This window comes from Sminthopsis crassicaudata, chromosome X (assembly GCF_048593235.1).
Source record: "Sminthopsis crassicaudata isolate SCR6 chromosome X, ASM4859323v1, whole genome shotgun sequence".
Classification (NCBI taxonomy): domain Eukaryota; kingdom Metazoa; phylum Chordata; class Mammalia; order Dasyuromorphia; family Dasyuridae; genus Sminthopsis; species Sminthopsis crassicaudata.
Window position 1 is genome coordinate 73327048 of NC_133623.1, and position 26577 is coordinate 73353624.

Below are 26577 nucleotides of genomic sequence, written 5' to 3' on the forward strand. Positions count from 1 at the left end.
CACTTTGATGACTCGCCCTAAGGGACCTTTTCATTTATCCTGAAGCTGACACCTTCAGGATGTTTTGTTTCCGCCAATAGACTGTAAACTTCTTAGCATAGGATCTGACTTTTCTGTTTGTATCCCCAGAACTTAGTACAATTCTTTGTACATAGTAATTAGTGTTCATTAATTCAACAAATATTTATCTAATATCTATTACATGCCAGAAGGATTGGCTAAATTGTCACTGAAGGGAATAGAATCCCAGGCCTGAAGTCAGGAAGACTCAAATCCAGCCTCAGACACTTACTTCTTAGCTAAGTGTCCTTGGCAAGTAACTTCACTATTATTTCCTTCAGTTTCCTCATCTGAAAAGTGAGCTGGAGAAGAAAGATATTACGAGTTAGGAAGACCAAAGAATGAAGCAATCCTTACTCTCAAGGAGTTCCTATTCGAACAGGGGAAACAATGAGTACTTATAGAAGTATAGACTTGTACCTCTACTTTCCCTTTCTCTTTCCGGGCCTGGGGCAGTTTAGGGGAATGACGACAGCCCCTTACTGGGAGTTACATAAACAAAAGGCTGTCTTGATTGCTTGAGAGGATGGGGAACATTATATTGAATCCTGGTATTGGTGTTATTAGGGTAGTCAGTTTATTATAGAGACTTCAGACTTGGGAGACACAAGATGGAGAGAGTAGCTCCAGGGAATTGAGTGTGTGTGTGTGTGTGTGTGTGTGTGTGTGTGTGAAAGAGAGAGACAGAGACAGAGAAACAGAGAGAGGCAGAGACAGAGAGAGAAACAGACACACAGAGAAAGAGAGACAGAGACAGAAATAGAGAAGGAGAGAGGGAAGGAGGAAGGGAGAAAAGAATTGAGGATGACACCTAGGTTTCAAGCCTTGGTACTTGAGAGAATGATGGCACCCTGAAGAATAATAGAAAAATAAGGAATAAGGAAGGATTTTGGGAGGAAGCTAATGCTTCATGTTGAATTTAAGATGGCTATGGAACATCCAGTTTGAAATTTGTCTGAGAAGTAGCTGCAGTTCCAAGTCTGGAGGTTAGAAGAGAGGTTAGGGCTAGATCGGAGATCTGAGAATGATCAACATAGAGACAATTGAATCTATGAGAACTGATGACATCACTGAGTAAAAAGAGAGAAGAGGGGCTAAGATCACTTTTAGTTTAACATCCACTTTTAGTTTAACCCCCTTTCCACCAAACATTAGTTACACAAAACACCATCATGAATAGCCATAGTGATGAGGGGTGGGGTCCCTGTAAGATTCCTAATTGCCCAACCCATGGCTGACCTTGATTCACAAATCCTGGTCAAAGGCACCCTTTGAATATCGGGGCCCAGTCCCCACCCTCAGCTCAGCTTCCCCCAGCCCTCACCTGATCTGGGCTAACTGAAAAGTCCGCTGAGAACTTAGGGGTACCGCCCATCATCTTCTAGGTATGAAAGAAACAAGCTGGACCACCCTCTTGGCAGGAGCCCTCCCAGCCAACACATGGTATCCTTCCAGCCATGTAAGGGTTCCTGCCCAACAGTGGCCACCTTTGGCCCTGGCGTCTTTCTAACTGAGCTTTACTTCCAAATTCCTACAATAAACCTTTTATTTATCAATCTAGGTTTTACAGGGGACATTGCGCCTCATGGGATTATCTATGCACCGAGAAATGGGGTTCCCCCTTTCCTTTCCCTCATTAATAGCAAGTAAACCTATTTATCTAAGGGACTCAATGGAAGTGGAGTGATCTATATAAAGATCCCGCAAGGCAGACTGAGAAGGAGTAGTCAAGTAGTAGGAGAACTAGGAGAGCTCACTGCTACAAAAACTTAGAAAGAAGAAAGTATTATGGAGGAAAGGATGAGTGATAGCATTAAAGGCTGTAGAGAGAACAAAAAGAATAAGGCCTGAGAAAAGGCCACTGGATTTGGCAATTAGGAAATCACTAGTAACATTGGAGAGAGCAGTTTCAGTTGAAGCAAGAGATTTCTTTCTTTCTTTCTTTCTTTCTTTCTTTCTTTCTTTCTTTCTTTCTTTCTTTCTTTCTTTCTTTCTTTCTTTCTTTCTTTCTTTCTTTCTTTCTTTCTTTCTTTCTTTTTAAATTTCAATAGTATTTTATTTTCCAAATACATATAAAGATAGTTTTCAACATTCATATTTGGAGACTTTGTGTTCCAAATTTTTCTCCCTCCCTTTCTTACTTTCCCCTTTCTCAAGATACAAACTAATGTGTTCGATTCTTTTAAATATGTTTCCATATTTGTCAAGTTGTGTAAGAAAAATCAGAGCAAAGGGGAAAAAACAGGAGAAAGAAAAAAACAAAGAAAAAGTGAAAATACTATGCCTCAGTCCACATTCAGTCTCCATAGTGCTCTCACTGGATGAGGGTGGCATCTTCCATCCCAGGTCTAGTGGAATCTCCCTGAATCACCTCTGCTGAGAAAAGCCAAGTCTGGCCCAGGTGATCAGCACACAGTCTTGCTGTTACTATGTACAATGATCCCCTAGTTCTGCTCATTTCACTCAGCATCACTTGTCCAGGCCTCTGTATTCCTCCTGTTGGTCATTTCTTACAGAACAACCATATTCCATAACGTCCATATACCACCATTTACTCATTCTCCCACTGACGGGCATCCGTTCAGTTTCCGGTTTTCTCGCCACTACAAAGAGGGCGGCCACAAACATTTTGGCTCATGTGGCTCTGTTTCCTTTTTTATGATCTCTTTGGGATACAGACCCAGTAGGGACACTGGCCTTTGGGTATACACAGACAGCCCTTTCAAAGAGTTCAGCCATAAAAGGGATGGCTGGATGACTTGAAGAGTTTTTTGAGGCTAGGGAAGACATGGACATATTCGTAGCTAAGTGGGAAGCAGCCAGCACACAAAGGAGAGACTGAAGATAAATGAGAGTGCGTGTGGCTGCTGGAGGGGGCAATCTGCGGGGATTTTACCCGGCGGGGATGACATGGGTTTACTTGGGCACACAGAGGAGTATACCTTGGTAAGGACAAGGGTCACATCGTGTGCAATAGGGATGAAAGCGGAGAGAAGGCATATAGTGACGTGAGAGGAGGAGGAACAAAGAAGGTGTCTTTCTTCAGTAAATAGGAGGCCAGCTTCTCAGCGGAGAGGGTGTTGGGAGGGAGAGCCATGGGAGCTTTGAGGAAGGACGGAAAGGTTTGGAAAATTTGCTGTGTCGAGCGAGTTAACTGGGGATTGCTTGGCCACAGTGGGAGCTAATTGCCTGACTGGCGGCTGCCCCCTTCCCAGTCTTCACCCGCGGAATTTCTTTGTCCTTTTAAAAAGCCCAAATCAAATTTTGCCTCCTCCAGGAAGCCTTTCCTGCTGGTTTCCCCGCTCCGAGTCCGTAACATCCTTTTTCTTAGCGATCTTGTAGCCCTCGGCTTTTAGCAACGCGTTATTGTGGATTAGTTACACGTCTGGGGCCACTTCGCAAAGGGCCGCTTTTGTGTGTTCCCTAAGCCTCGGTCTAGCCCTCGGCATACGGCGTTGTGACATTGCCCCGCGCTGCCTTTATTTCTTTATCCTGTTACTCCCCATCGCTCTCCGCGCTTCACCTAACATGCAAGCGGGAGGGCGGAGGGGCGCCCACATGACCCCAACCTAGTGCCTCGCTCCTCATGCCCCCGCTGGCTAGAAACCCGCCCATGGAGCATCCCCCTTCGGAACAAAGCCAAGCATTTACACATTTCCAGGCCGTGCGGAGCGCGCTTTGCCACCCAATTGGGAGGAAGACAATTGCACTTGCTTTTGCACAGCGACCCGCGCGGTTTGGGGGCGGTTTCGGGCTTTCCCGTTCCGCAGCCGGCTGAGCGCCAGGGGGGCAGGGCCGAGCGCTAGGGGGGCAGGGCCGAGCGCCAGGGGGGCAGGTCCAGCGCTAGTTCGGCTGCGAAACGAGGTCCCGACGCCGGCTCCGACAGCGGAGGGGGACTCGGGCTGGCCCAGATGCTCGCCCTTCCCCTCGCCGCCGCCGCCCAGCTGTGCTGAGGTCATTTCCTCGAGGGGCGGGGCCTGGGGGGCGTGAAGAAAGCGCCGGGAGAAGAAGAGCGAAATTGGCTCGTTCGGTGCTACGGGAAGGCGGCATCATGGCTAGCTATCCGCGACCCCCGGAGGAGATCCTCCAGGCCCTCCGCGACATGGCTAACCGCCTGAGGATCCACTCCATCCAGGCCACGTGCGCCTCCAATTCAGGGTAAGACTCGTGCTTCCGTGGGAAGGCTTGGCGAAGGAAAGTGCGGTGTACCGCCGTCCTCCCCTTTCCCTGTGACCCCCCCTGTCTCCCCCCGTTTTAGGTGAACCGGTGGATCGGGATGAGCGCAGGGACGGGGAGGTTAGGCGCTCTCGAGCGCGTTTGGAGCCGGGGGCTCGCCGATTCCTTTGTCTCCTTCGGCTTTCTCGGATGCTTTATTGTTCTGCTGGGCGCGATGGATGGGCGGGTGATGGGAGTGGGGGTGGGGTGTGTCCATTCAGCCACCGCCCCTTTAAGCCAGCGCCATGTGGAAGCGGGGATGGGAGAGGGTTTTTGTCTCGCTACGAGATCCTCTGCGGGCGCGCCTGGGTCCCCAAAAAGCCCGGCTGAGGGAGGCGATGGCGGTTGATGCCTTAGCATCTTCCCAGCTGCAGCCTCCTGACGGGAGGAGAAAGGAAAATGGCAGCTTTCCAAGAAGGAAGGAATATAAAGGAGCAGCTAACCACAGCTCATTTCATTCACTTTTTTGGGGGGGGGTTGCATTTAATTTTTCCTCGTTTTTCATTCATTTATGAGGCAGGGATGCAGATTTCAGTTAAATGCTTTGGAGAGAGGCGGGGAAAACCTGTTTTCTCAGATAATGGAGAGAACTTAAATTTATTTGGGATTTCTGTCCAGACTTCGATTACATGCCTAAGACAAAGGCAACTGCTGGGGTCGCATTGGATACATCTTTTGATTTCTCTGATAAAGACTGTCCCTGGGGACTTCTGTCTAAGATGGCTGCCGAAACAAAAAACAAAAAGGAGGCAGGATGCTCACCTCCCTCACACTTGCTGTAGCGAAAATCTGAAAAAAGGCAAGAAGCATTTATTAAACATTTATTATATTTCAGGCACTGTGCTGAGTACTGGGAATTTGCACCAGATTGAGTAATCAAAAAATGCAGTGAAAAGCTAGAGCAAGGGGTGGCTAACCCAGAACTGCATTGTCAGCCATTAGCCCACAGGAAACAAGAAAGGACCCCCTAACAAAAACCTATTTTAGTGCAGGGGGAGATTCCCAGTGTGACCAGAAAAAGACCAGAGACATAGTGACATACATAAACACACACACACACACACACAGTCTGCAAGGTCTTTTCAGGAGGCAGCAAGAACACAGGACTCCGCTGTAAGCCATGTAAGATATTTGATATTCAAAAAAAGAACTGATTTAAAAAATGGATAAATGAGAATTGAAGAATCACTGAATTCTCTGCAAAACATGACTTAAAAACCAAGTAATGATAGTTGATATTTCTATAGCACTTACCATGTGCCAGGCACTGTGCTGAGTGTTTTGCCTTTATTGTCTCATTGATCTTCATACCAACCCTGGGAGATAGGCACTATTATTATTCCTATTTTAGAAGAAGAAGAAGAAACTGAGACAGACTTGCCCAGGATCACAGAGCTAGTAAATAGGAGCTTAGCTCAGCTGTCTTAACTGCCTAAAAAAAAAAAAAGCCTAAAATACTATAGCCTAAATACTAAAAGCCTAAATACTATAATTTTATACTAAAATCATTAATGAAATCATTCCTGATCTCTCAGAACCAGAGGGCAAAGGAAAGATAGATTTCACATTCACTTCCTAAAAAGAATCCCCAAAGGAAACATTCCATATAAAGGGCATAGCTCAAATTCGGAGCTTCCACATCCCAGAAGAAATACTGCAGGTCATCTAGAAATTAGCTATTTAAGTATCAAGAAGTAATACTCAGATCGCAGAAAACCCGACAGCTCCTATAGAGAGAACTTAAGAGTACAATATTTGAAAAGTCAAAAGTTATAGGCTTACACTCAAGGATAATTTACTCTGCAAAACGAAGTATAGTCCTAGGGGGAAAATGGGATGTAGGATTTTAAAGCATTTCTGGTGAAAAGACTGCAGCGGAGGAAGCGCTTTAAAATGCGAACACAGAGTCCAGAGAAACAAAGGAAATTTGTTGGAGCATTTAGAAGAGGTTGTATGATGATGCACTGCTACCATTCTAAAGGGGAAAAAAAAAGAGTCCCTTCAGAACCTTAATATCTTCAAAGGATGTTGAAGGAGTTGAATAAAAAAGCCAGAGGACCTTGAAGGCTGGGTGCGGGTGTGGGTAGATTGGATCTGTTCCGAGGGTTCAAAGAGGGTAAAAGGAGGAAGGCTGTGATATGGAAAGGTGGAAGCGAATGCTGTTTCAGTACCACAGAGTATTTTTAAAGAGAGGAGAGGGTAGGGACATGGGCATCAAATGAACTTTATCTGAAACGGACAAAGAAGCATTGTACGCGCACATGCACAAACACACGCAAACATATCAGAGTTTGCCATAGAAATACAGCAGACTCAACAGGGAAGCAAGCAGCGATAGGGGAGTACGCTTGTGAAGGAGAAAACTGTTAGGGTGGGAAGAGTTACAAGCCAAACAAACTTCCTGATCCCAAAGGAGATTATAAAGAAAGGGGTAAAAAAAAAAAAAAAAACCAAGAAAGAACTAGAATCTGAAGAATAACAACGAAATTTTGGTAAAGAAATAGAATTTAATATTAACTAAACAATGACAAAAGAGAATTGTACATGTTTAACCTCTAGGGGAGGAGAGGGGCGATGGAGGGAGAAAAATTTGGAGTACAGAGTTTTGCAAGGGTGAATGTTGAAAATATCTTTACGTGTGTTTTGAAAAAAAAGAAATTATATAAAAAGAAATTATATAAAATTATAATATAAATGATAGAAAAAGAAATTATATAAAAAAGAAATGACAAAAGACAATTGTACATGTTTAACCTCTAGGGGAGGAGAGGGGCGATGGAGGGAGAAAAATTTGGAGTACAGAGTTTTGCAAGGGTGAATGTTGAAAATATCTTTACGTGTGTTTTGAAAAACAAAAAGCTATTATTATATAAAAAAGAAATGACAAAAGACGGTGTTAGAGAATCCTGGATGGTGTGAACTGATGTGATGAGGTCATTAGGACCAGAACCGTTATACAAGGATAGTGAACATTGTAAAGAAAAATGACTGAAAGACTTAAGAACTCTGATGAATGCAATGGACAATCACCGAGAACCTGTTATTGAATGAATTACTCACTTTGTGACGGAGAGGGGATGGAAAGGCACAGAAGGACATGCATTGTTGTACATGGATACCATGTGACTATGTTTTGCTTAGTTATTACAAAGGTTTTTTAAATGGGAGGATGGCTTGGGGAAGAAGAGGGATTAATAAAAGGAATGTCAAAAATGGGGTCAATGAAACATTTAAAATGTACAGAAGAAATTACCGACCAACAGGATCAATCAATCAACAGTTATTAAATGCCTATTATGTGCCAGCAGGCACTGTGCTAAGCACTGGGGATACGAAAAAGGAGAAAGACTGTTTCTGCCTTCAGAGTGGAAGAAGGAGAGTGTACCAGGCAGAGAGAGGACAGCCAGAGAGAAGTTCTGGAGCTGAGAGGTTTTTTGGGGGAATTTATTTTATTCATTTAATTAAATTTATTTATTAATTTTTTAAAAATTAAATATTTATTTAATTTATCTCTCATTTAATTATTAATTAATTAATTACTATTTGATGAATTATTTAATTAATGGTAAAATTAAAATCTCTGCCTTAGTTCCCTCATCTCTGAAAAATGAGTTGGAGAAGGAAATGGCCAACCATTTCAATTTCTTTATCAAGAAACCCCCAAATAGTGTAACAGAAATTCATGCATGACTGAAATGACTAAAGAACAACAATAAAAATAGATAAATAGATAAGCATATGCATATAGATGTTCATATGGATATATCTCCATATATACAGAAATACAGATGTAGGTTTATGCAGGCGCACACACATATATTTATATATAAACATACATACATAAAAAGACACAGTGACATTGGAACAAAGAGTAGGTTTCAGGAGTAAGGTGTAAGAAGACTTGTAAGGTAAAAGGGGATTGATTAATGGGCCAAATGGAGTATTTTCTATTTGTTACCAGAGGTGGGGGGGCCACTAGAGTTTTATTATGTTGGGGAGGCATGATTGAATCTCCGCTTCAGGAAAATCACCTTATAGGCTGAATGGAGGCTAGATTGAAGTGGAAAGAGTATTGAGGCAGACCTCCCTCTTCCCCCAGTGGATATTGCCATAGTTCAGTTGTGAAGTGTTGAGGGCTTACACTGGGGCGGGACAGCGGCAGAGGAGATGACAGGGAGCAGCGGTGCTAGAATATTAGGGAGATGCTGCAAAGAGAATTTCTATCAGACAATAATAGGAATTGATTTGCAAATGAGGAGCAGTTTTGGCCACTTTTTAGATAATAATGGGATTGTTCTATTTATTATTATTGTTTTTATTTAATATATGATATGAAGAAAAGGTGCTTATTTATAAGATGGAGACAGATGCTTTAAAGGGATAGCAAACAAATTAGTACTGTGTATCTCTTATCCAAAAATTGATGAAAGTTTGGTCGGGCCTTTCATCCCATCTGCATTAATCTGCCCTGTTAAAAAACTGAAGGTTCATAGCCAAGATGACCAAATGTGTTTTATTTCATGGTGTCCTTTAGACCATTCTTGTCTACCCACCCCAACCCTCCAATTCCCACTCTTCTTTGAATTTTCTAATGCTTTCTCAGATCCTTTTACATCAAGGTTCTCAACCTTTCTTGGGCCATGGAGCCCTTTGGCAGTCTGATCAAGCCGATGGACCCATTCTCAGAATGCTTTAAACGCATAAAATACATAGGATTACAAAGGAAATCAATTATACTGAAAAAAATATTAATATTAAATATTAAGAAACAAAGTTCACAGGTTCCAGATTAAGAACCCCTGGTCTAATAAAAAAATAAAAAAAGAACCCCCTTTTCTTCATAGAGATAGTCTTATTATTTGAAAGGAAATGAGAAAAGTAAGTATACAACTATTCTTTTCATATCACAGGGGTGGTAGGGTGGTGATTAGAGGTGTGGCATCTCTGCTGTCTGGAAAATTTGCGCAATTTTTTGGCCCTTCCTTTGTACCAGAAAGGAAAATCTGAATTTTTATGTTATTCAAAGATAAAATATGTTGCTATTATACAAAACTGGAAATATATTTTATACATTTCTGATTTTCTGAACTTTTTCTGTGTGGTCTGCTGGTCTTTGCATATTGTCTTATGGCTTCTGCAAACCTCCCAAATTCCCATTTAATTTCTCATGCTGACACTCAGTATATCAGAACAGTAATGGGGTAACACAATGTGGAAGGGATAATGGTAGTTTGTAAGCTTAGAGGCATCAAGGAGTCAGAAGACCTGGGTTCTAGTATGTATTAACTTTGCCACCAACAGTCAGGGAGAGCTTGTGCAAGTCACTTGGTATCTCTTAACCATAGTTTTTATTAAATCAAAAAAGATTTATTTTAAATGCCTTCGAAGTTCTAGGCACTATAAATGATGGAATTAGGTGATCTCTAAGTTTATAGGGCCACAAATTTGGGAGAAATCTTAGGGGTCGTCAAGTTCAATTCAGACCTAAAAAGGAAACCCCTCTATACTATCTTATAGCTACTTTTTGGTCTTATCCTGGAGACCTCCTTAGGTAACACAATGTAGGGGATTAAATGTTTGATTGATTGAAATGATTTCCAACTGAAATTTGTCTCTTTGCAACTTCCACCCACTGCTCCTATTAGAAGCATTTTAATCTAAGCTAAATATCCTCAATTCCTTCCATTTATTTTCTTTTGACATGTTCTTGAGAGCAAATCCCTCATCTTGTACATGTGCAATTGATGTCTTAACCTAAATGAAAGAGTTTATATTTATTTCTACTGGGATCATAGATTTAGCCTTCTGGTTGGTCTTCCTGCCTCGGCTCTCCCCCCATCCCACTTCATCCTTCTCAGCTATCAAATTGATCTTTCTAAAGTACATGTCTGACACTGTCCATCCCTTCCCCATATCCTCACCTCATTTAATAAACTTTCATAGTTCCCGATTGCCTTTGAAATATCTGGTGCTCTGCTTTTTAAAACCCTTCCTAATCTGCCCCCTTCAATATTTATTCTTCTTATACTTTACCACCTTCTATATATGCTATAACCCAATGACCCTAGTCTTGCTATCCCTTAACCAGAACACTTCCATTTTCAGATTTCAGGTATTTTCACTGGCTGTGGAATGCCATTCTCTTCACCTCCATCTCATGACTTTTTAAAGTCCTGGTTAAAATCCTACCTTCTACAAGAACCTTTTCTGATTTCCCCTTAATGTTAGTGCCTTTCCTGTTGATTATTTCCAATTAATCCTGCATAGATCTTGTTGGTAATACATGCTTGTTTGCACATTGCTTCCTTTGTTAGATTGTGAATTTCTTGAGAGCAGGGATTGTTTTCACCTTTTTTTGTAAATCTAGCTAGGCATAGCATGGGGCCTGGTGCTTCTTGGACTGCCTTAAGGAGTGATCTTCAAAATTATTTAGTCCAAGAGAAAAAAAGCCTAGAGAAATGAAGTAATTTGCTCAAGGACACATAGGAAGCCATGTTGGTAACTAATAGGTGTCACAGTGCACAGAATATTAGACCTGCAGGCAGAAGATCTGAATTCATATTCTGCCGCAGGAGCTTACTTAGCTATGTCACCTGGTGCAAGTTACTTAACTTTGATTCGCCTCAGTTTGCTCAACTTTGAAACAAAAATATTAATAGCACCCGCTACCCAGTGTTATGAGGACAAAATGATGTGATTATGTGAAATACTTGGTAAACTATAAAGTGCTTATATATAAATAGCATTTATATAATGCTATTATTTTTTATTAGTAGTAGTAATGTAATATGATTTCATTATGTGGTAATATAACTAATGTTATTAATTAATGTAAAGATTACATTAGTAGTAATGTAAAAATTAAGATTTGAACCTAGGGCTTTTGACTAGCACTCTTTCTGACCCAGCAGCCTTTCTCCAGTATCACATATTTTGTCAACATGCTGAAGCACCATTCTGGTTTGACATTTTGGCATCTCTATCATCCAATATGTTAGCTATTCTTCTATCTCTGTCTCATATAAAAATTTGATAAGCATCCTTCATATTCTTGATTCCCTAATTTAGGAGAACCTTTTCTCTGATTAAGCAATACCTGAAGACAGGCTGAAATTCCTTACCAGATTGGTAATTTAGTTTTACAGATCCTTGGGATACTTAGTACTTGGTATGATTATTTGCTTTATATTTATCTTGATATTAGACAGTATTCCATTGAGCCAATCAAGTGACTTTTAAAATTTAAAACACTACAAACAGCAACTCTCATGATACCAGTCTATGAACTCTTTCTTCCTTTCCTTTCTTAACTTGAAGAAAAGAGTTATTTTTAATAAGAATGAGGTTTTTTATATAGTCAGTGAATGGACATAAAATTTAGTTCTCAGGATTAGATTTTTCTTTCTGTAGATTTCTAAAGAGATGGTGCTTAAAGCCTTAAAGCACAAGGCTGATCAGTCAGTTGTATAACTTGTCTTGAGTAGTTTAATGTATAAAAAGAAGTATTGTTTTTCTTTCAGCCACCCCACATCTTGCTGCAGTGCAGCTGAAATCATGTCTGTTCTGTTCTTCTACACAATGAAATACAAACCAACAGAACCAGGAAATCCAAGCAATGACCGATTTATTCTGTCAAAGGTAAGAGTACCTACACACAGCTGCTAATGAGGGCTCTTTGAAGATACATGGAAGTTCTGGGGGAAAAAAAAGATGTCTTAATATCTGGAATGAATTACCTTGACCTTTTATGTTAATTTTAATAATAAGCATCTTTAACCTGAAGCTTTTAACTATGAGGTACTATTTTACAGCAGTTTGTTCAATTTGACTATTCCTACTTTGATTCTCTGTAGTTGGACGAGGCAGAATCAGAAAGGTCACCTTTATTCACACATGGGACTCTAGTTGTATGTGACTCAAGGTTCCAAGTTGCTCTTGCTTCCTTAACATGGTGGGGGGGATTGGGGGAAAGGGAATATTGGTAACCGATAAGACCAATTCTCAAGATTCTTTTTTTAAAATCTGAGAGTATGTATTTTACAGATTATATAAAACCAAGCCCTATTGAGGTGATATACCTAATGAAATTGTAATTTAAAATCTGCTACTAGTGCTTTACTTCCTTCATCTCCACTCTTTACACTTTAAATTTATTTGTAAATGAATATACTTATAGATGCTATTTCTCCCTATTCTAATTATTTCAAAATCTCACTAGGAAATTAGTTCTAGAATTATTTAACTGGGAATACAGTGTGATCAAGATTGGAGGGAAGAAGAGAAATATTAATTTTTGCCTCATAGATTTAGAACTAAAAGGAATGTCCAAGTTCATGTAGCCCCTCATTTACAACTGAAGAAACTGAAATTAAATGACTTGTTCAAGATCACGTAAGTGTTCTACAGAATTCAGACCCAGAGTTTTTGACTTGAAATGTAGTACTCTTTTCAAGACCCCACAATTTTAGTTTTCAGCTGGGAATGAGAAATTTATGCACTGAAATCTTCTACTCCTTATATTTCCTACAGATATTGTGAGTATAATCCCTGTGATGTTGTTGTTGTTGTTTTTTTTTTGTTTTGTTTTTTTTTGTTTGTTTCTTTTTTTTGTTTGTTTGTTTTTTTTGTTTCTTTTTTTAATTAAAATATTTGTTGACTGCAGAACATTTGTAAAGTCTGCAGTTTGGACCTGAGTGAACTTTGTTACTTCTGAGATTCCTTAACAAATGCCACTGGAAGCTTTTCTAACAAACGAGAATTCTCCTGCAGGGTCATGCAGCTCCTATCCTGTATGCTGCTTGGGCTGAGGCTGGGGATGTTAACCATGCTGATCTTTTGAACCTGAGGAAAATTGACTGTGATCTAGAGGGCCATCCTACTCCTGTAAGTTTATTTTTTAAAAATAGTTTTTATGTACCAGATATATCCATGGGTAATTTTACAACATTGACAATTGCCAAACCTTTTGTTCCAATGTTTCCCCTCCTTCCCCCCGCCCCCAGATGGCAGGTTGACCAATACATGTTCAATATGTTAAAGTATAAATTAAATACAATATATGTATACATGAACAGACATTTGTTTTGGTGTACAAAAAGAATCGGACTTTGAAATAGTATACAATTAGCCTATGAAGGAAATCCAAAATGCAGGTGGACAAAAATAGAGGGATTGGGAATTCTATGGAGTAGTTCATAGTCGTCTCCCAGAATTCTTTTGCTGGGTGTAGCTGGTTCAGTTCTGTAAGTTCATTTTTATAAAGTCTCTGCTAGTTTAACTGACACTCATAGTGAGGGAAGAAGGGTATGGAGTTTTGCTAATGATTTAAATGTAAGTAAGTTCTTATAATTGGGGATTGGAATGAAGAAAAGAAGAAGCAAATGCATGTAGTAGTAGAGGTAGCTGGGAGATAGGAGAAGCCCTAGATATCAGGGTTGCCATAGAGGAGCAGAAGAAAATGAATCCATCCCTGCCATTTGCTCACAAAATATACAAACAAACAAGAGAACAAACCAGGGTGTGGCTTGCTTTTGTACCCATGTTTTTGTTTTCATTCTATTTTTTGTTCCAAAAAAAAAGGGAATTTCCCCTTTTAACTAAAGACTGGCCTGGAACAATGAGATGTTGTGACTTGCTTATGGTCATGAAGCTATTCTGTGCGAAACACAGGGCTTGAACCCAGGACTTCTTGCTTCTGAAGCCTAAAATAATGTTTTTGAAATCATCAGCCTTTGAAATGCCATCTTACTATTCTATTTTTCCTAATATTTTACATATCAGGGATTAGTAATAAAACTATTTGTTGGATATCATCTTTCCTTCTAAGAGATGCTGTGGATACAAGTTTAAACATTTAGTCTCAAATTACAAGCAGAAAAAAGGGGGGCAATTATAACTCACATTTTTATAAAATATTTCAAGGTATACAAAATACTTTCTTTACAACCACTGGTAAAGTAAGTAGTAGGATGAGGGGCTGGCAAAGAGAAGAAATGTTATAGTAAAGATTCATACAAAGAGTAAAGGTGGCAAAATTAAGGGAGTTAGGATTCACATGAATAAAATATACATATATATATATGCATGTGTGTATATATGTATGTATACACATATATATGTGTATGTATACATAGATGTGTATATATATGTATGTGTGTGTATGTACATATATCTATACATGTCCCTTTACCAAATTCAGGTTCCTCCTATTTATAATTAATCCTCTGTAGCTAAAGCTTGTTTTGCTTGCAACTATTCCTTCATTGACCTTTTTCCTTAACAGCCCACATCTGCTCTTTCCTTCTCTCTCTTCCATTTTCCCCTGTTGATTTTAACTCTCCATGTGTGTCCAGCTTTCTTTTGCCTGGTTCGGATCAGCTTGAGAGGGTCACATGATGCTTGTACTCCTCATTTCCATGTTTATATGTTCTTCTGATATACTCCAGTTATGAGAAATAATTCCTCCCTCTTCATCATTTCTTTTCTTGTGTAGTCTCTTATTCTTCTTTTTAAATTTTCTCAAATCAGACCAAAAACGCCCAAAATAAAAAATAAAACACCCTGAGTTTATCTTTTTTTTGCTTTCTCATTGTTCCAGTGAAGTAGCATTTTGAAGTGACAATGAATATAAATATTTTATTATCATATAGCCAGCCCCTTCCAATTACTCCAATGTATTTACTTTTCTGGGTTTCTCTTATCTTCTATGTTTACATTTCAAATATTCTATCCAACTTTAGCTTTCTCAACAGTAATGCTTTAAAGTCCTCTGTTCTACTAAGGGGCCTCTTTCTTCCCACTGCAGCATCATATTCAGTTTTGCTAGGTAAGTTATTCTTATAACTTATTCAGCTCCACTTTTTCCAGTGTTAAAAGAAAGTGGATAGACTCTTTTATGCCTCAGGTGAATCCATAGAAAGAGGATTGGCAGTCATGATCTCAGACAAGGCAGTAATAAAAATAAACATTATTTAAAAAGATAAGTTGGAGATATATTATACTTAATGACACCTCATAGGTAGAGGATTCTGAAAAGATGACAGAGAAAACTTTTGATTCTCCAAATTTCCTCCACAAAAAGACACTTCAAAGCAGCAGAAACAAACTTGGGGTAAAATAGTTATCCTCCTAAAATAACTTGAGAAGACCCCAGGAAAGACCAGATCTCCAGGGATGGAGGTTTGGCTTGAGTAAAGTTTGTACATCCACAGGTCACCTCTGCAGAATCAACGAACAAGCCTCGGGGGTAGCTAGGTTGAGAGGTAGCCTCAGCTTTAGAAACTTTCATTTTTCAGACAGTGTGGGGGTATGATGGCTGAGTAGGAGAAGATTGAAGGACCTTTCACTGTTGAGAGATGCCAAGCAAAGCTGTGCTGAGCAGACCCTTCTGGCCTTATGGCTGCAGGGAGAAGGAACTAGTACATACCTAGTTTTAATTCTGAAGAAGAGAGGACAGCTGTAGTTTGCGGCCACTGGAGGGCCCATAGGGAGTGAGATCATTTGTGGGACACTGGAATTGGGAGTCCTAGTTATAGCTTAGGAATGGGGAAGACAGCCTAAGATTGCACTCTGAGATAGACTTCAGAAAATAAGTTATAAGGACCTGAGGCTTGGAGCATCATTCCCCATTTCTCTGAACTAGAACTTCATTACACTAATAGCTGATACAACCAAAATAAAACAAATAAAATGAGTCAGCAAAGGAGAAAGAACTCAATAACAGTTACTATAGAGATGGAAAAAATCGGGGTTCATAGTCAGAGGAAGATAATGGAGCCTTTTCTTTTTCAATGAGAAATGTCAAACGGTCTCAATCACCAAAAGAGTTCTTGGAAGGATTGTAAAAGGACTAAAAATTAAGAAAAAAAATAAGAACAATCCAAGAAAATCAAAGAAATTATGAAAAGAGGGGCAGCTCGGTGGCGCAGTGGATAGAGCACCAGCCTTGAATTCAGGAGGACCCGAGTTCAAATTTGATCTCAGACACTTCCTAGCTGTGTGACCCTGGGCAACTCACTTAACCCCAGCCTCAGGAGGAAAAAAAAAGAAATTATGAAAAGAAAGTCAATAGACTGGAAATAGAGAATCAAAAATTTAAGGAATAAAATAAAGGTAACTAGAATTGGGCAAGGAGAAGATAATGACATTCTAAGACATCAAGAAATCATAAAACAAAATCAAAAGAGTGGAAAAAAGTTTTAGAGCTCCCAGGTTAAAGAGAAAATATTGAAAACAATAAGAAAAAATGTAAATATCATGGAGCTACAATAAGCATTACACAAGACCTAGCAACTACCATGTTGAAGCACCTTAGGTCTTAGAAGACTATGATTTGTAGAGCAAAAGAGCTGGGATTATGACCAATGATAATTTGCCTAGCAAAATTAAATATAATCCTGAATGAAAAAAAATGGGATTTAACAAATAGAAAGATTTTCAGGTTTTTGTGACAAAAGCAACAGAACTTAAGGGAAAAATTCAACTTCCAGGAGAAATATAAGGTAACATTAAAGACCAATTATAAGGAGCTCAATAAGATCAAATTGTTTACTTCTACATATGTGAAAATATGATCAGTACTCTTATGATTGTCCTCATTATGTGGGTAGTTTGAAAGAAAGCCTTAGGCTATGCTGAGTAGGATGGGGCAATTCTAAAAAAATTACAACTGGGTAGGAAAAGATAAAAAGGAATAATTATCTCATACAAATGAGGCATAAAAGGAAAAATTGCTATAGAAGAAGTTAGTGAGAGAAAGGGAGGGAGTGCTGGAAGCATATTCTCAATGAAAATGGATTAAAGAGGGAAGAATATCTATTTATCTATGTAGAAGGGTATAAAAGTCTAAGTTCAGAAAAAATAGGAGGGCAAGGGGATAGGGTCAGGATAGAGGATAAGGGAGGAACTCTTAGGAGGGTAGGTAATAGAAGGACAAGGTAGCAGGTAGAAATAAAGCAGAGCATAAGCAATGTTGTAAAAAAATTACCTATGCATATGTACTGTCAAAATGTTATAATTATAAAATTAATTTAAAAAACAATATATATGCTAAAAAAAGAAAGAAATAAAGCAGAGGAGTAAGGAGGGATAGGAATAGGGTGAGAAGGAGAGAGAGGAAAATAGGAGGAAGGAAAAAGCACAACAAGTAATTGTAGCTTAGAATGTGAATGGATTTACCCACAAAACAAACAGATGGCAGATTAAAAAAAATTTGAATCTAATGAGATGTTGCTTTCAGGAAACATTACAAAAAAGAGATAAACACAAAGATAAAATAAAGAGCAGGAATAGAATTTAGTATGTAAAAAAGCAGGAATAGTAATCATGATCTCACACAAAGTTAAAGTTAAAATAGATATGATCAAAAGTGAAAAATAGAGAAACTTTGTCTTAGCAATATTATTTAAGACAGTATATAAATACCTGAGTATTTTGCCAAAACTTGTCAAAACACATAGGAACTATATGAACATAAACCCAAAACGCTTTTTATACAAATAAACTCAGATCTAAATAATTAAAATAGTATTTCTTGTGCATGTGTAGGTAAAGTCAATATCATTTTCAAAATAAATAAACAGATTAGGTAAAACTAAGTCATCCCAATTAAATTACTAAAAATTATTTTACTGAGTTAGAATAAATATTAAGAAAATTCATTTGAAAGAACAAAAGGTCAAGAACTTCAAAGAAACCAAGGGGGAAAATGATGTAAAGGAAATAGATTCAGCGTTTAAAAAAAAAAAGGGGGGGGAAACTGCTAGACCAATGTATTTAATTGATGAATAATTAGCAAAGAGGGTACAGCAACACAGTCAATTATTCAATATGATCAGGATGCGTTGATATCAGGAATACAAGATAGGTTAAACAAGATAGAAAACAATAAGCATAATAAAAATGTTTTATCATTTGAGGCAGAAAAAATTGATGAAATGTATCCTTTTATGTTTAAAATTTCTTTTAATTAAAATTTCTAATTCTTTCCCTGTCCTACCCCAACCCCAGTCATTGTGGGAGGGGGAAAGAGGAGAAGGAAAAAACCCCAAAACATAACATATCTAGGTATTTAAAGATTCTAGTGTGTTTTTCCTGTTGACTTTTCAACATCCACCAATAATTGGCAAACTAAAATGAATGGCTATCTTCTCTCTGTTAGGTGGACGAACATGGTTCAGAGTGATAAAATTATAGGCTCCCTCCTGGACTGTTTTCCTGCCCTGGTTGCTTTCTTAGCTTCCGACAGCAGACTAAGTTGGATGCTCAATCTAGGACAATACTTTTAAGAGCCAGCCACACAGCTACTACTTGCTTCTCTTCCACCTCCTTCCCAGAAGCTATGTGGCCACATATTTGGCCTCAAGTCCACAACTATTCTGAGTCCACAATTTGCCTTGTCTTAGTTAGGTACAGGTCATTTGGGTCCCTTCCTCATCCTACCCTGGGTCTGCAACATTATTTTGGGATTAGACGGAAACGGCTCGATGTTGACTCTTGCTCCTGATTTCTAGGTAGTAGATCCATACCAAAAATACTTTATTTTTTCCCTAATTTTAATCACTGAATAGGTGTTGCCTCAGTCAAACTCAGGCCTAGGAAAGACCTCAGCTTTTAAAAAGGCCAAGGCCTCCCACTGCATCCAGGGCCATCTCTAGTCATCCTGAACTATAGTTGGCCACTGGACCCAGATGGCTCTGGAGGGGAAAGTGAGCCAAGTGACTTTGCATAGTTCTTCTTTCCTCAAATCCAATTCACTTGCATGTCCTCTTCCAAAATGAAGGACAAACAACAACAATAACACTTTCTCATCTACTGTCTCAATTAGAAATTCACTTGGGTGGATCCTAATTAAAAAATGCTAATACCTCTAAGAAAGGTTAAGGAGCTTGCTAATTCATATATGAGTGTAAATTAGTGAGATCTCTTTTCCTTTTAGGACCAAAATGAGATTAACAACACTAGTATAGCAAAAATTAGGCAATTTTGGAATTTGGGACATTTCACTGGATAAGGAAGACATAGGAATTTAGCTCAGAATTAAGTCACTGACAAGAGGTTGGAATTTGTGGGCCTGGAATAAGGGACTAAAATGTTTGGGAAGGAGGAAAACAGCATGGGGTTGTTTAAGGTCAAATATAACGATATATATGATACTCTATAAATGTCATATAAAGTATTAAACTTCTATACAAATATCATTCATATTAATTGTAATAATAATAATAATAATCAGGAGAGCTAGATTTTAATCTAAGAGGTAGGCAGATATCAAACAAAAATAGTTTACTTCAAAATATTGTTTAATGTCAATGTCCTATGCAGGAAAGGGGAGAAAACACTCATCAAGTGCTTGTATTTATTTCCACAACAGTTACTCTTGTGTAATCTAAGCTTCAAATATACCATTAAATCTTGGAATTCAAAAGCAGGCAAACCTGAACATGAACTCGAAAACCTATTTTCTTTAGCTTTTCTGGTTTCCATCCAAGAAAGCAAATTCTCTTTTGAAAACAAAAAAACCTTCAACATACATACTAGATACCTGCTTTGTACGTGGTTGACTTGGGAAATCGGCAAGTACTTACCATGCTCTGCATTTTCTTCTTGACTTTTAAGTTCCATTTCAACTGCCATCTGGAAGGGAAGCCTTGGGTTTGTGTAGGTGTGATCTAGAAAATAAGCATCAGTAACAGTTTGGTGAGAGAGTGCATTTGTTTTTGTTTTTTAATTTGTATATACAGAATAGTGATCTATTGTGAGGAGCTACTAGTTCACAAACTCTCTCTGCAAATGACAAGCAGCAAGTATTCTACAAGTCTGAGAGTCTTAGGAGTTTCCTGGGATATCAAGAGGTTAAATGCCTTGCCCAGAGTAACATAGCTAGTGTGTTCCAGTGCTGAGTTTTGGACCCAAAATTTCGTGACTCCAAAGCTTCTTTAAGTGCTAAGACAAAAACCGAATAAGCCAATCTGTCTTGTGTAGTGTAGCTTGATAGTATGACAGTTGTGTTTCATAGTTTCAAATTAATTCAATTTGTTTTTCCTTCTTTCTATGATAGAGACTTTCATTCGTTGATGTGGCAACTGGTTCTCTTGGTCAGGGACTCGGTGCTGCCTGTGGAATGGCTTATACCGGCAAATATTTTGATAAAGCCAGGTAAGAGATTGAGCTGTAAGATTACTTATTCATTTGCTTTCTGGAAGAATTTTCCTTTTAATGTTTTTTTTTTTCCACTTTGGAAATCCAATGGAAATGTTAAGGTAAAGATTATACTAAGTAGAAAGGTAATAAAGGGCACCAACTTCTTAAACTATTTCTAGACTCTCAGATTAGATTGTAAGGAATTTGCTTGTAATGCAAAAGCTGGCTTTTGGGGACACTTAACTCTTGCTTTGTATACTTTTATCCTTGAAAACATTGGCAAAGATCTAGTCCAGTGCAGGGCTTCTTAAACTTTTTTCCACTCTCGACCCCTTTTTGCTGAGAAATTTTTACTCAATCCTGAGTATATATGAATATAAAATAGATACACAAATCAAACATTTGGTGATAATAAATAATAATTGCACAACACCCACATTCAGTTATAAGATCCCATAGGGTCATGAGTTACAGTTTAAGGAGCTGGGGTCTAGACTAAGCCTAAAAATAGCACATTACAGTTTTACAAAGCCTTTTGGGTTGATATTTATTAATATATACAGAAACGGCGCAGTATGATGGAGACAAGGCTGACTTAGAGGCCAGGAAAATCTGGGCGCAAGTACTGCCTCTGACACTCATTGGCTTTGTACCCTAGGCAAGTTATTTAAAACCTCTCATTGCTCAAGGCACATTCTGACACAGCAAATTGCAAAGAAGGTGCCACCCTGCATTGGTACAGGGAGATTTCTTCATCTGGAAGCTTTTCATCCCATCTTTATTCTTTGTTGATGTAGCCTCTTCTTGATTTCTGTCGTTGCACTAAGGAGGAGAATGGGCCGTACTGTAGAAGCGAATAAGGGCATAAAAGAGTAACGTATGATGTATTGCTTGTCACGGCACCTATGTAGCTGAGTTGCTGTGGTCACTTGGCAACCATTCTTTTGAATGCTTCACTACGCTGGCATTCAGACAGCAGACATAGTAGGCATGGCACTATACTCAAAGCCTTTCTAGCTTGGTATAACCTACTAGAGCTTACCCTCCACTAGACTGAAGTGTAGGCCCCTTAACATTTAAAGATGAGAAATACAACATGGTGATTTTCTTATAAAAATGAAACTGCATTAACTTAAGGAAAAATGTATAAACTCAGCTGCCTCTCCTTTGTTCCTTATTATCATTTATAGGAATTGTCTTTCTGGAAAGTTGGGTTTTTTTGCCCTTTCCTTTGTGGTCCTGAAGTAATAAAAGCCCTAAGGATGAACTTTAGAATTCTTTTAGTAACTCTTGGCAAAAATCTACTTTGAGTGCCTAATATTTTATTTTATTAAATATTAATTTAAAATATTATTTTTGTTAATATAGGTATTAAGTTTAAGAAGAATGGTAGTGCTGGGTAATTGTCCTCAGGAAAGCATCATTTTGTCTCTGTCTCTCCATTTCTCTCTTGGATTGATGGACTCATCTTAACATGCAGGGATGATGAGACTTGTCTTTTTTTGGGTCCTAGTTACCGGGTGTACTGCCTCATGGGAGATGGGGAATCCTCAGAAGGTTCTGTCTGGGAAGCTTTGGCTTTTGCCTCTCACTACAAGCTGGACAACCTCGTGGCAATCTTTGATGTAAACCGTTTAGGACAGAGCGAAGCGGCTCCTTTGCAGCACTGCACAGACATCTATCAGAAGCGCTGTGAAGCTTTTGGGTAAGGAATGACATTCCTTTTCCTAATTTCCTTTTCTTCTAGGTGCCATAAATTAATAGTCAGCAAACATGTTTCACTATGTGCCTACTATGTGCCAAGAGCTGGGGATACAAAGAAAGCCATAAGAGTTTAATGAGGATAAGGAGGAATAACACCTAAAAAGAAGCTGAAAATTTCAGGCAGGGTAGGGCATGAAGGAATCCTGCAGCTGGGGTGGGAAATTATCTGAGGAGGTGAGAGTTTCAAGATTGAATTCATCTTGCAGAATGATGAATTTTTCGGAGCTGATAAAGTCCAGGAAAGTAGTTGGGTAGAAAATGAGGAGGAGAATTCCCCGAGTCCATCCCTTAATAAAGGTGGAGGATCTGAGAGAAAGTCTTCAGTGTCTACTCTCTCCCTTTTCTAATAAGGGTAGAAGTCTCAGGAGCAGGGAGTGCTGAGAAGGAATACATTTCAGAGTTGATTTCATGCAGAATAACCAGTTTTTAAATGGGATGAAGTCCAGAAAAATAGCTGAGTGGGAAATGCTAAAGAGAATCCCATTTGCTCTCCTTAAATGGTAGAAGTCTTCTATAACCAACTGCCTTTTGCTAGGTGGAACACCTATGTTGTGGATGGCCACGATGTGGAGCAGCTCTGTGAAATCTTTTGGCAGGCAACTCAAGTGAAGAACCAACCTACTGCTATAGTTGCTAAGACCTTCAAAGGCCGTGGCATTCCAAGTAAGCAAATATTCCTTCTATCCCCGCCACAGGAGAGAGCTGACACAAGTTTGGCACTCACATTGACATGGGCTGAATGAATAAGCAGTGTTGTTCATGGCTGAGCGACCAATTTTACTTTGTGTACTGGAGTTCATAGACTTGCAATAAGCTGGTGATCTCTTCCCATTTCTAAGGTGTTGAGGGCATGTTCCTATGCAAAGTCAGTTCCTTAAAATCAGAGGCTACTCTATATATTTAAGTAGAGAGAATGATTTTTTTTTCATACAAACTTGTATTTTACCTGAGTAGGATTTTCCTAGTGTGGAAATTCCCTTCACTAATATAGATCAATTACTCATCTTAGAGAGGTACCTGGAGAACAGATAATCAAACATATCTCTTCTGGGAAGAAGAGTGGGGGACTGTTGGGTCAGAATGGTGAAGCATTGGCAACCTTGGCCAATGTTTTTACTTCAGTGTAGGGACATATTTCCAGAAATGACTGACATTCAAAAAAGCAGCATCAATAAAATTTACTTTAGAGAGTAAAAGGTGTCTGGAACACTGAGTCACACAACTGGGATGTGGACTTGAATGCAGGTCTCTCTGACTTCAAGGGAAAGTCACTCTCCTCCCCACCTCCCTCCACCTCTCACTTGGTCCTTCACCTGGGAATCCAGAAACACTACAAAATGGCGTGGGTATCGTACTCTCACTGTGTATATTCTGGCTCAGGCTCTTTGCACCCCTTGCCTACACCCTTGTGGTGGCCTCCTTGCTCCTTCAGGTCTCCCAACTCCAAAAGTGATCCAAAAGTATGGGTTTGGCCACGTCACCATTATTTAATAAGCTCCAGTGGCTTCCCTATATTCAAAAATAAAGCTTTCTGGCAACCTAGACCCATTTCCCCAACTCTGCCTCTTCACTACTTGTTTTTCATGCCTGGAATGCTCCAGTTTTTTTCCTTGGTTTCTCTTTTTCCTGCAAGACTCGGCTCAAATCCTATCTTCTTTTCAAGTCTACCCTTCACCCCGATCTATCACTATCCTCCCTCTGAGATTGCCTTTCTTCTATTCTGGAAATAGGTTTGCATGTTGTCTTGCGCATTAGAACAGGGCAGGAACTTTCTTTGAGCATAGCACATGGTGAACCTATTAACCTATTATAGTAAGCAAGCATAGTCAGTCGTTGATCGTGCTGTAACTGAAATGTGTTGTTGGGAGCTTTGCCCTCTGGTGGGTAAGAAATGCAGATATTGTTATATAATGATTTATTATTTACCAAGTACTTTATTTGCATACATTCACATTTGAATTTCACTGCAGCCCAGCATTTGCCCAAGGTCTTAAGTGGCAAAGTGGGGTTTAGAATTCACACTCCAAACCTACAACTCTTGCCACTGCTAGGAGTGGCGAGATTTTGTCGCCGTGCAATGCCCAGCGCTTTCTGCTACTTTGGCAAGCACTCTTTTCTCAATTACCAGTGCTGCTAGAAACGATTGCTCATATTGCACCAAGCTTTTAAACCTCAGTGATAAGAGAAATGTGTAGTGAACTAAACTTGAAAACAGACCAGCTGACTGTTGAGGGCCCGTCATTTTCTAACACTGATGCTTTCTCTTTGTTCAGTTTGCTGATCTGTGTTTATTGTTTGATTCTAGCCATTGAAGATGAAGAAAACTGGCATGGCAAACCTATGCCAAAGGACAAAGTGGATTTCATTCTTAAAGCCATTGAAAGCCAGATACAGAGTAATAAGAACCTGATTCCTCAGCCACCTGTGGAAGATGTCCCCGAGATCAGTATCACAAATGTGAAGATGCCTTCTCTACCTGCCTACCAAATTGGGGACAAGGTAAGGATTCGTGGTAATAAACGAAGTCACAAAGTTAAAATTAAAATTCTTTATTTGTCTTGTAAGTAGTCTCATGAAGTATTCACTAGGATCTTTCAATACTGGTTAATGAGCAATAAAAATAGCCTCTCCCTCTCTCTTACAGTCTAGTATTTGTTCTGTGTGGTCCTAGTTAACTTGACTTTGAAATGTCTTTATATGGAGGAATTTCTGCATTCTTGCTGCTGGGTAGTGTCCTATTTTCACTTTGGACCCAAAACCTGTTCACATGCATTTGTGAACTGCTTAGATACTTGGGGCCCTGTTTTGACCTTTCTGATTCATAGCTCTTCAGAAAACCTTTCTGGATTTCTCTTCTGCTTGCCAGTGTTCTCTCCCTTCTTGGATGATCTGGAGGAATATTATCTTTTTGACATGCTATAGCCCCAAGTTTACTGTACGTTCCTCTGGAGTAGGGCATCTTAAACTTTTTCTCCTCGTAACTCCTTTTTACCCAAGAAGTTTTAACATGACTGGGTACATAGGTATGCAAATAAAACATTTACTGATAATAAATCATAATTTTGTGACCCCCACATTCAGTTACAGGACCCCATAGAGACTAGTGGTCCACAGTTTAAGAAGCTGGGTTCTAGAGCATGGGGCCTGTATTGCCCCTTATTTGCCTCTGAATCCTCGATACCTACTACAGTGTCTTGTACATAGTAGGCACTTAGAGCTAGAAGGAACCCTCCAGAGAAGGGAAGCAACTGACCTAAGTTCACAATTAGTAATAACAAGGCTTTGAACATGGGTTTAAACCCATGTCCTCACACCCCAGATCCTGTAGTCTCTCTACTACATTTAATACTTGATGAATTGAATTGTGTTGAATCAGGGGATCAAAACCAATATTAATAGCGATCCCGCAGTGTTTGCAGCATGGGAGTTTTGAGGTTCATATGTCAGAATCCTACTTGTAGTAAAAAGTGAAATAAGCAATTGTGCTTATTTTGTATGCCAAGGAGTCTACCACATATTAACATAAGACGACACTACTTTTTTATTTGCTTGGGGAACTGAGTATATTTGATGTAGGCAGATGCTTATATTTTCTTATTCTTAGTGATCTCCTTTTAGAGTCTTAAGAATGAATGAATTTTAGTCACTTTTTTCCTAGATGGGGATTTACTAACAGATTTAGTCTCTTGGCCAAGTCCCCTTGCTGTCTATCTAATTTATCACCCTTTTTCTTCTAGGTGGCCACCAGAAAGGCCTATGGTGCTGCCCTGGCTAAGCTAGGCCATGCAAATGACCGTGTGATTGCTTTAGACGGCGACACGAAAAATTCCACCTTTTCGGAGCTGTTTAAGAAGGAGCATCCAGAACGCTTCATCGAGTGCTTTATTGCTGAGCAGAACATGGTGAGTGTGTCAGCTGCTGCAGGTAGCTCTCAGAGCACTTGAGTTACTCTTGTCTCCTAACTCATTGCTTTCTATGTTATAGGTAAGCGTGGCACTGGGCTGTGCCACCCGAAACCGGACCATTGCGTTTGCCAGCACATTTGCTGCCTTCTTTACCAGAGCTTTTGATCATATCAGGATGGGGGCCATCTCTCAAACTAATATCAACCTTAGTGGTTCCCACTGTGGCGTCTCCATTGGTATGAACTGTCTCATTCCTAATCAGAATTCTATCTTTTCATTGTTTTTTTACTCTTAGTTACAGAGAACTAATTATTGTAAAGTATATCCATAGAACTGTGGGTCTGAATAGGTTTTGTATTTGTTTTCGTGTGGGGGTGGAGATGGTGCAGGGTCCAGACCTCCATCCCATTGATTTTGGGAACTTCTGGTGTGAAAGCTCTCTCCACAGATACAGATCAGCAGCTGATCTATAACTGATAACCTCTCAGTATCC

General features: G+C 39.3%; 1 protein-coding gene across 1 annotated transcript in view; it reads left to right on the plus strand.

Annotated features, from left to right (window-relative positions):
- The first annotated feature begins 3701 nt into the window (after positions 1-3701).
- Positions 3702-26577, plus strand: part of TKTL1 (transketolase like 1) — a 32265-nt gene continuing 9389 nt past the window's right edge. Inside the window, exons 1-9 of the mRNA XM_074277926.1 lie at positions 3702-4218; positions 11796-11913; positions 13045-13158; positions 20333-20430; positions 21929-22120; positions 22715-22842; positions 24485-24678; positions 25917-26081; positions 26164-26320. Of these exons, the coding sequence (XP_074134027.1) occupies positions 4112-4218; positions 11796-11913; positions 13045-13158; positions 20333-20430; positions 21929-22120; positions 22715-22842; positions 24485-24678; positions 25917-26081; positions 26164-26320 (1273 nt within the window). The 5' untranslated portion in view covers positions 3702-4111. The remainder of the gene's footprint in view (positions 4219-11795; positions 11914-13044; positions 13159-20332; positions 20431-21928; positions 22121-22714; positions 22843-24484; positions 24679-25916; positions 26082-26163; positions 26321-26577) is intronic.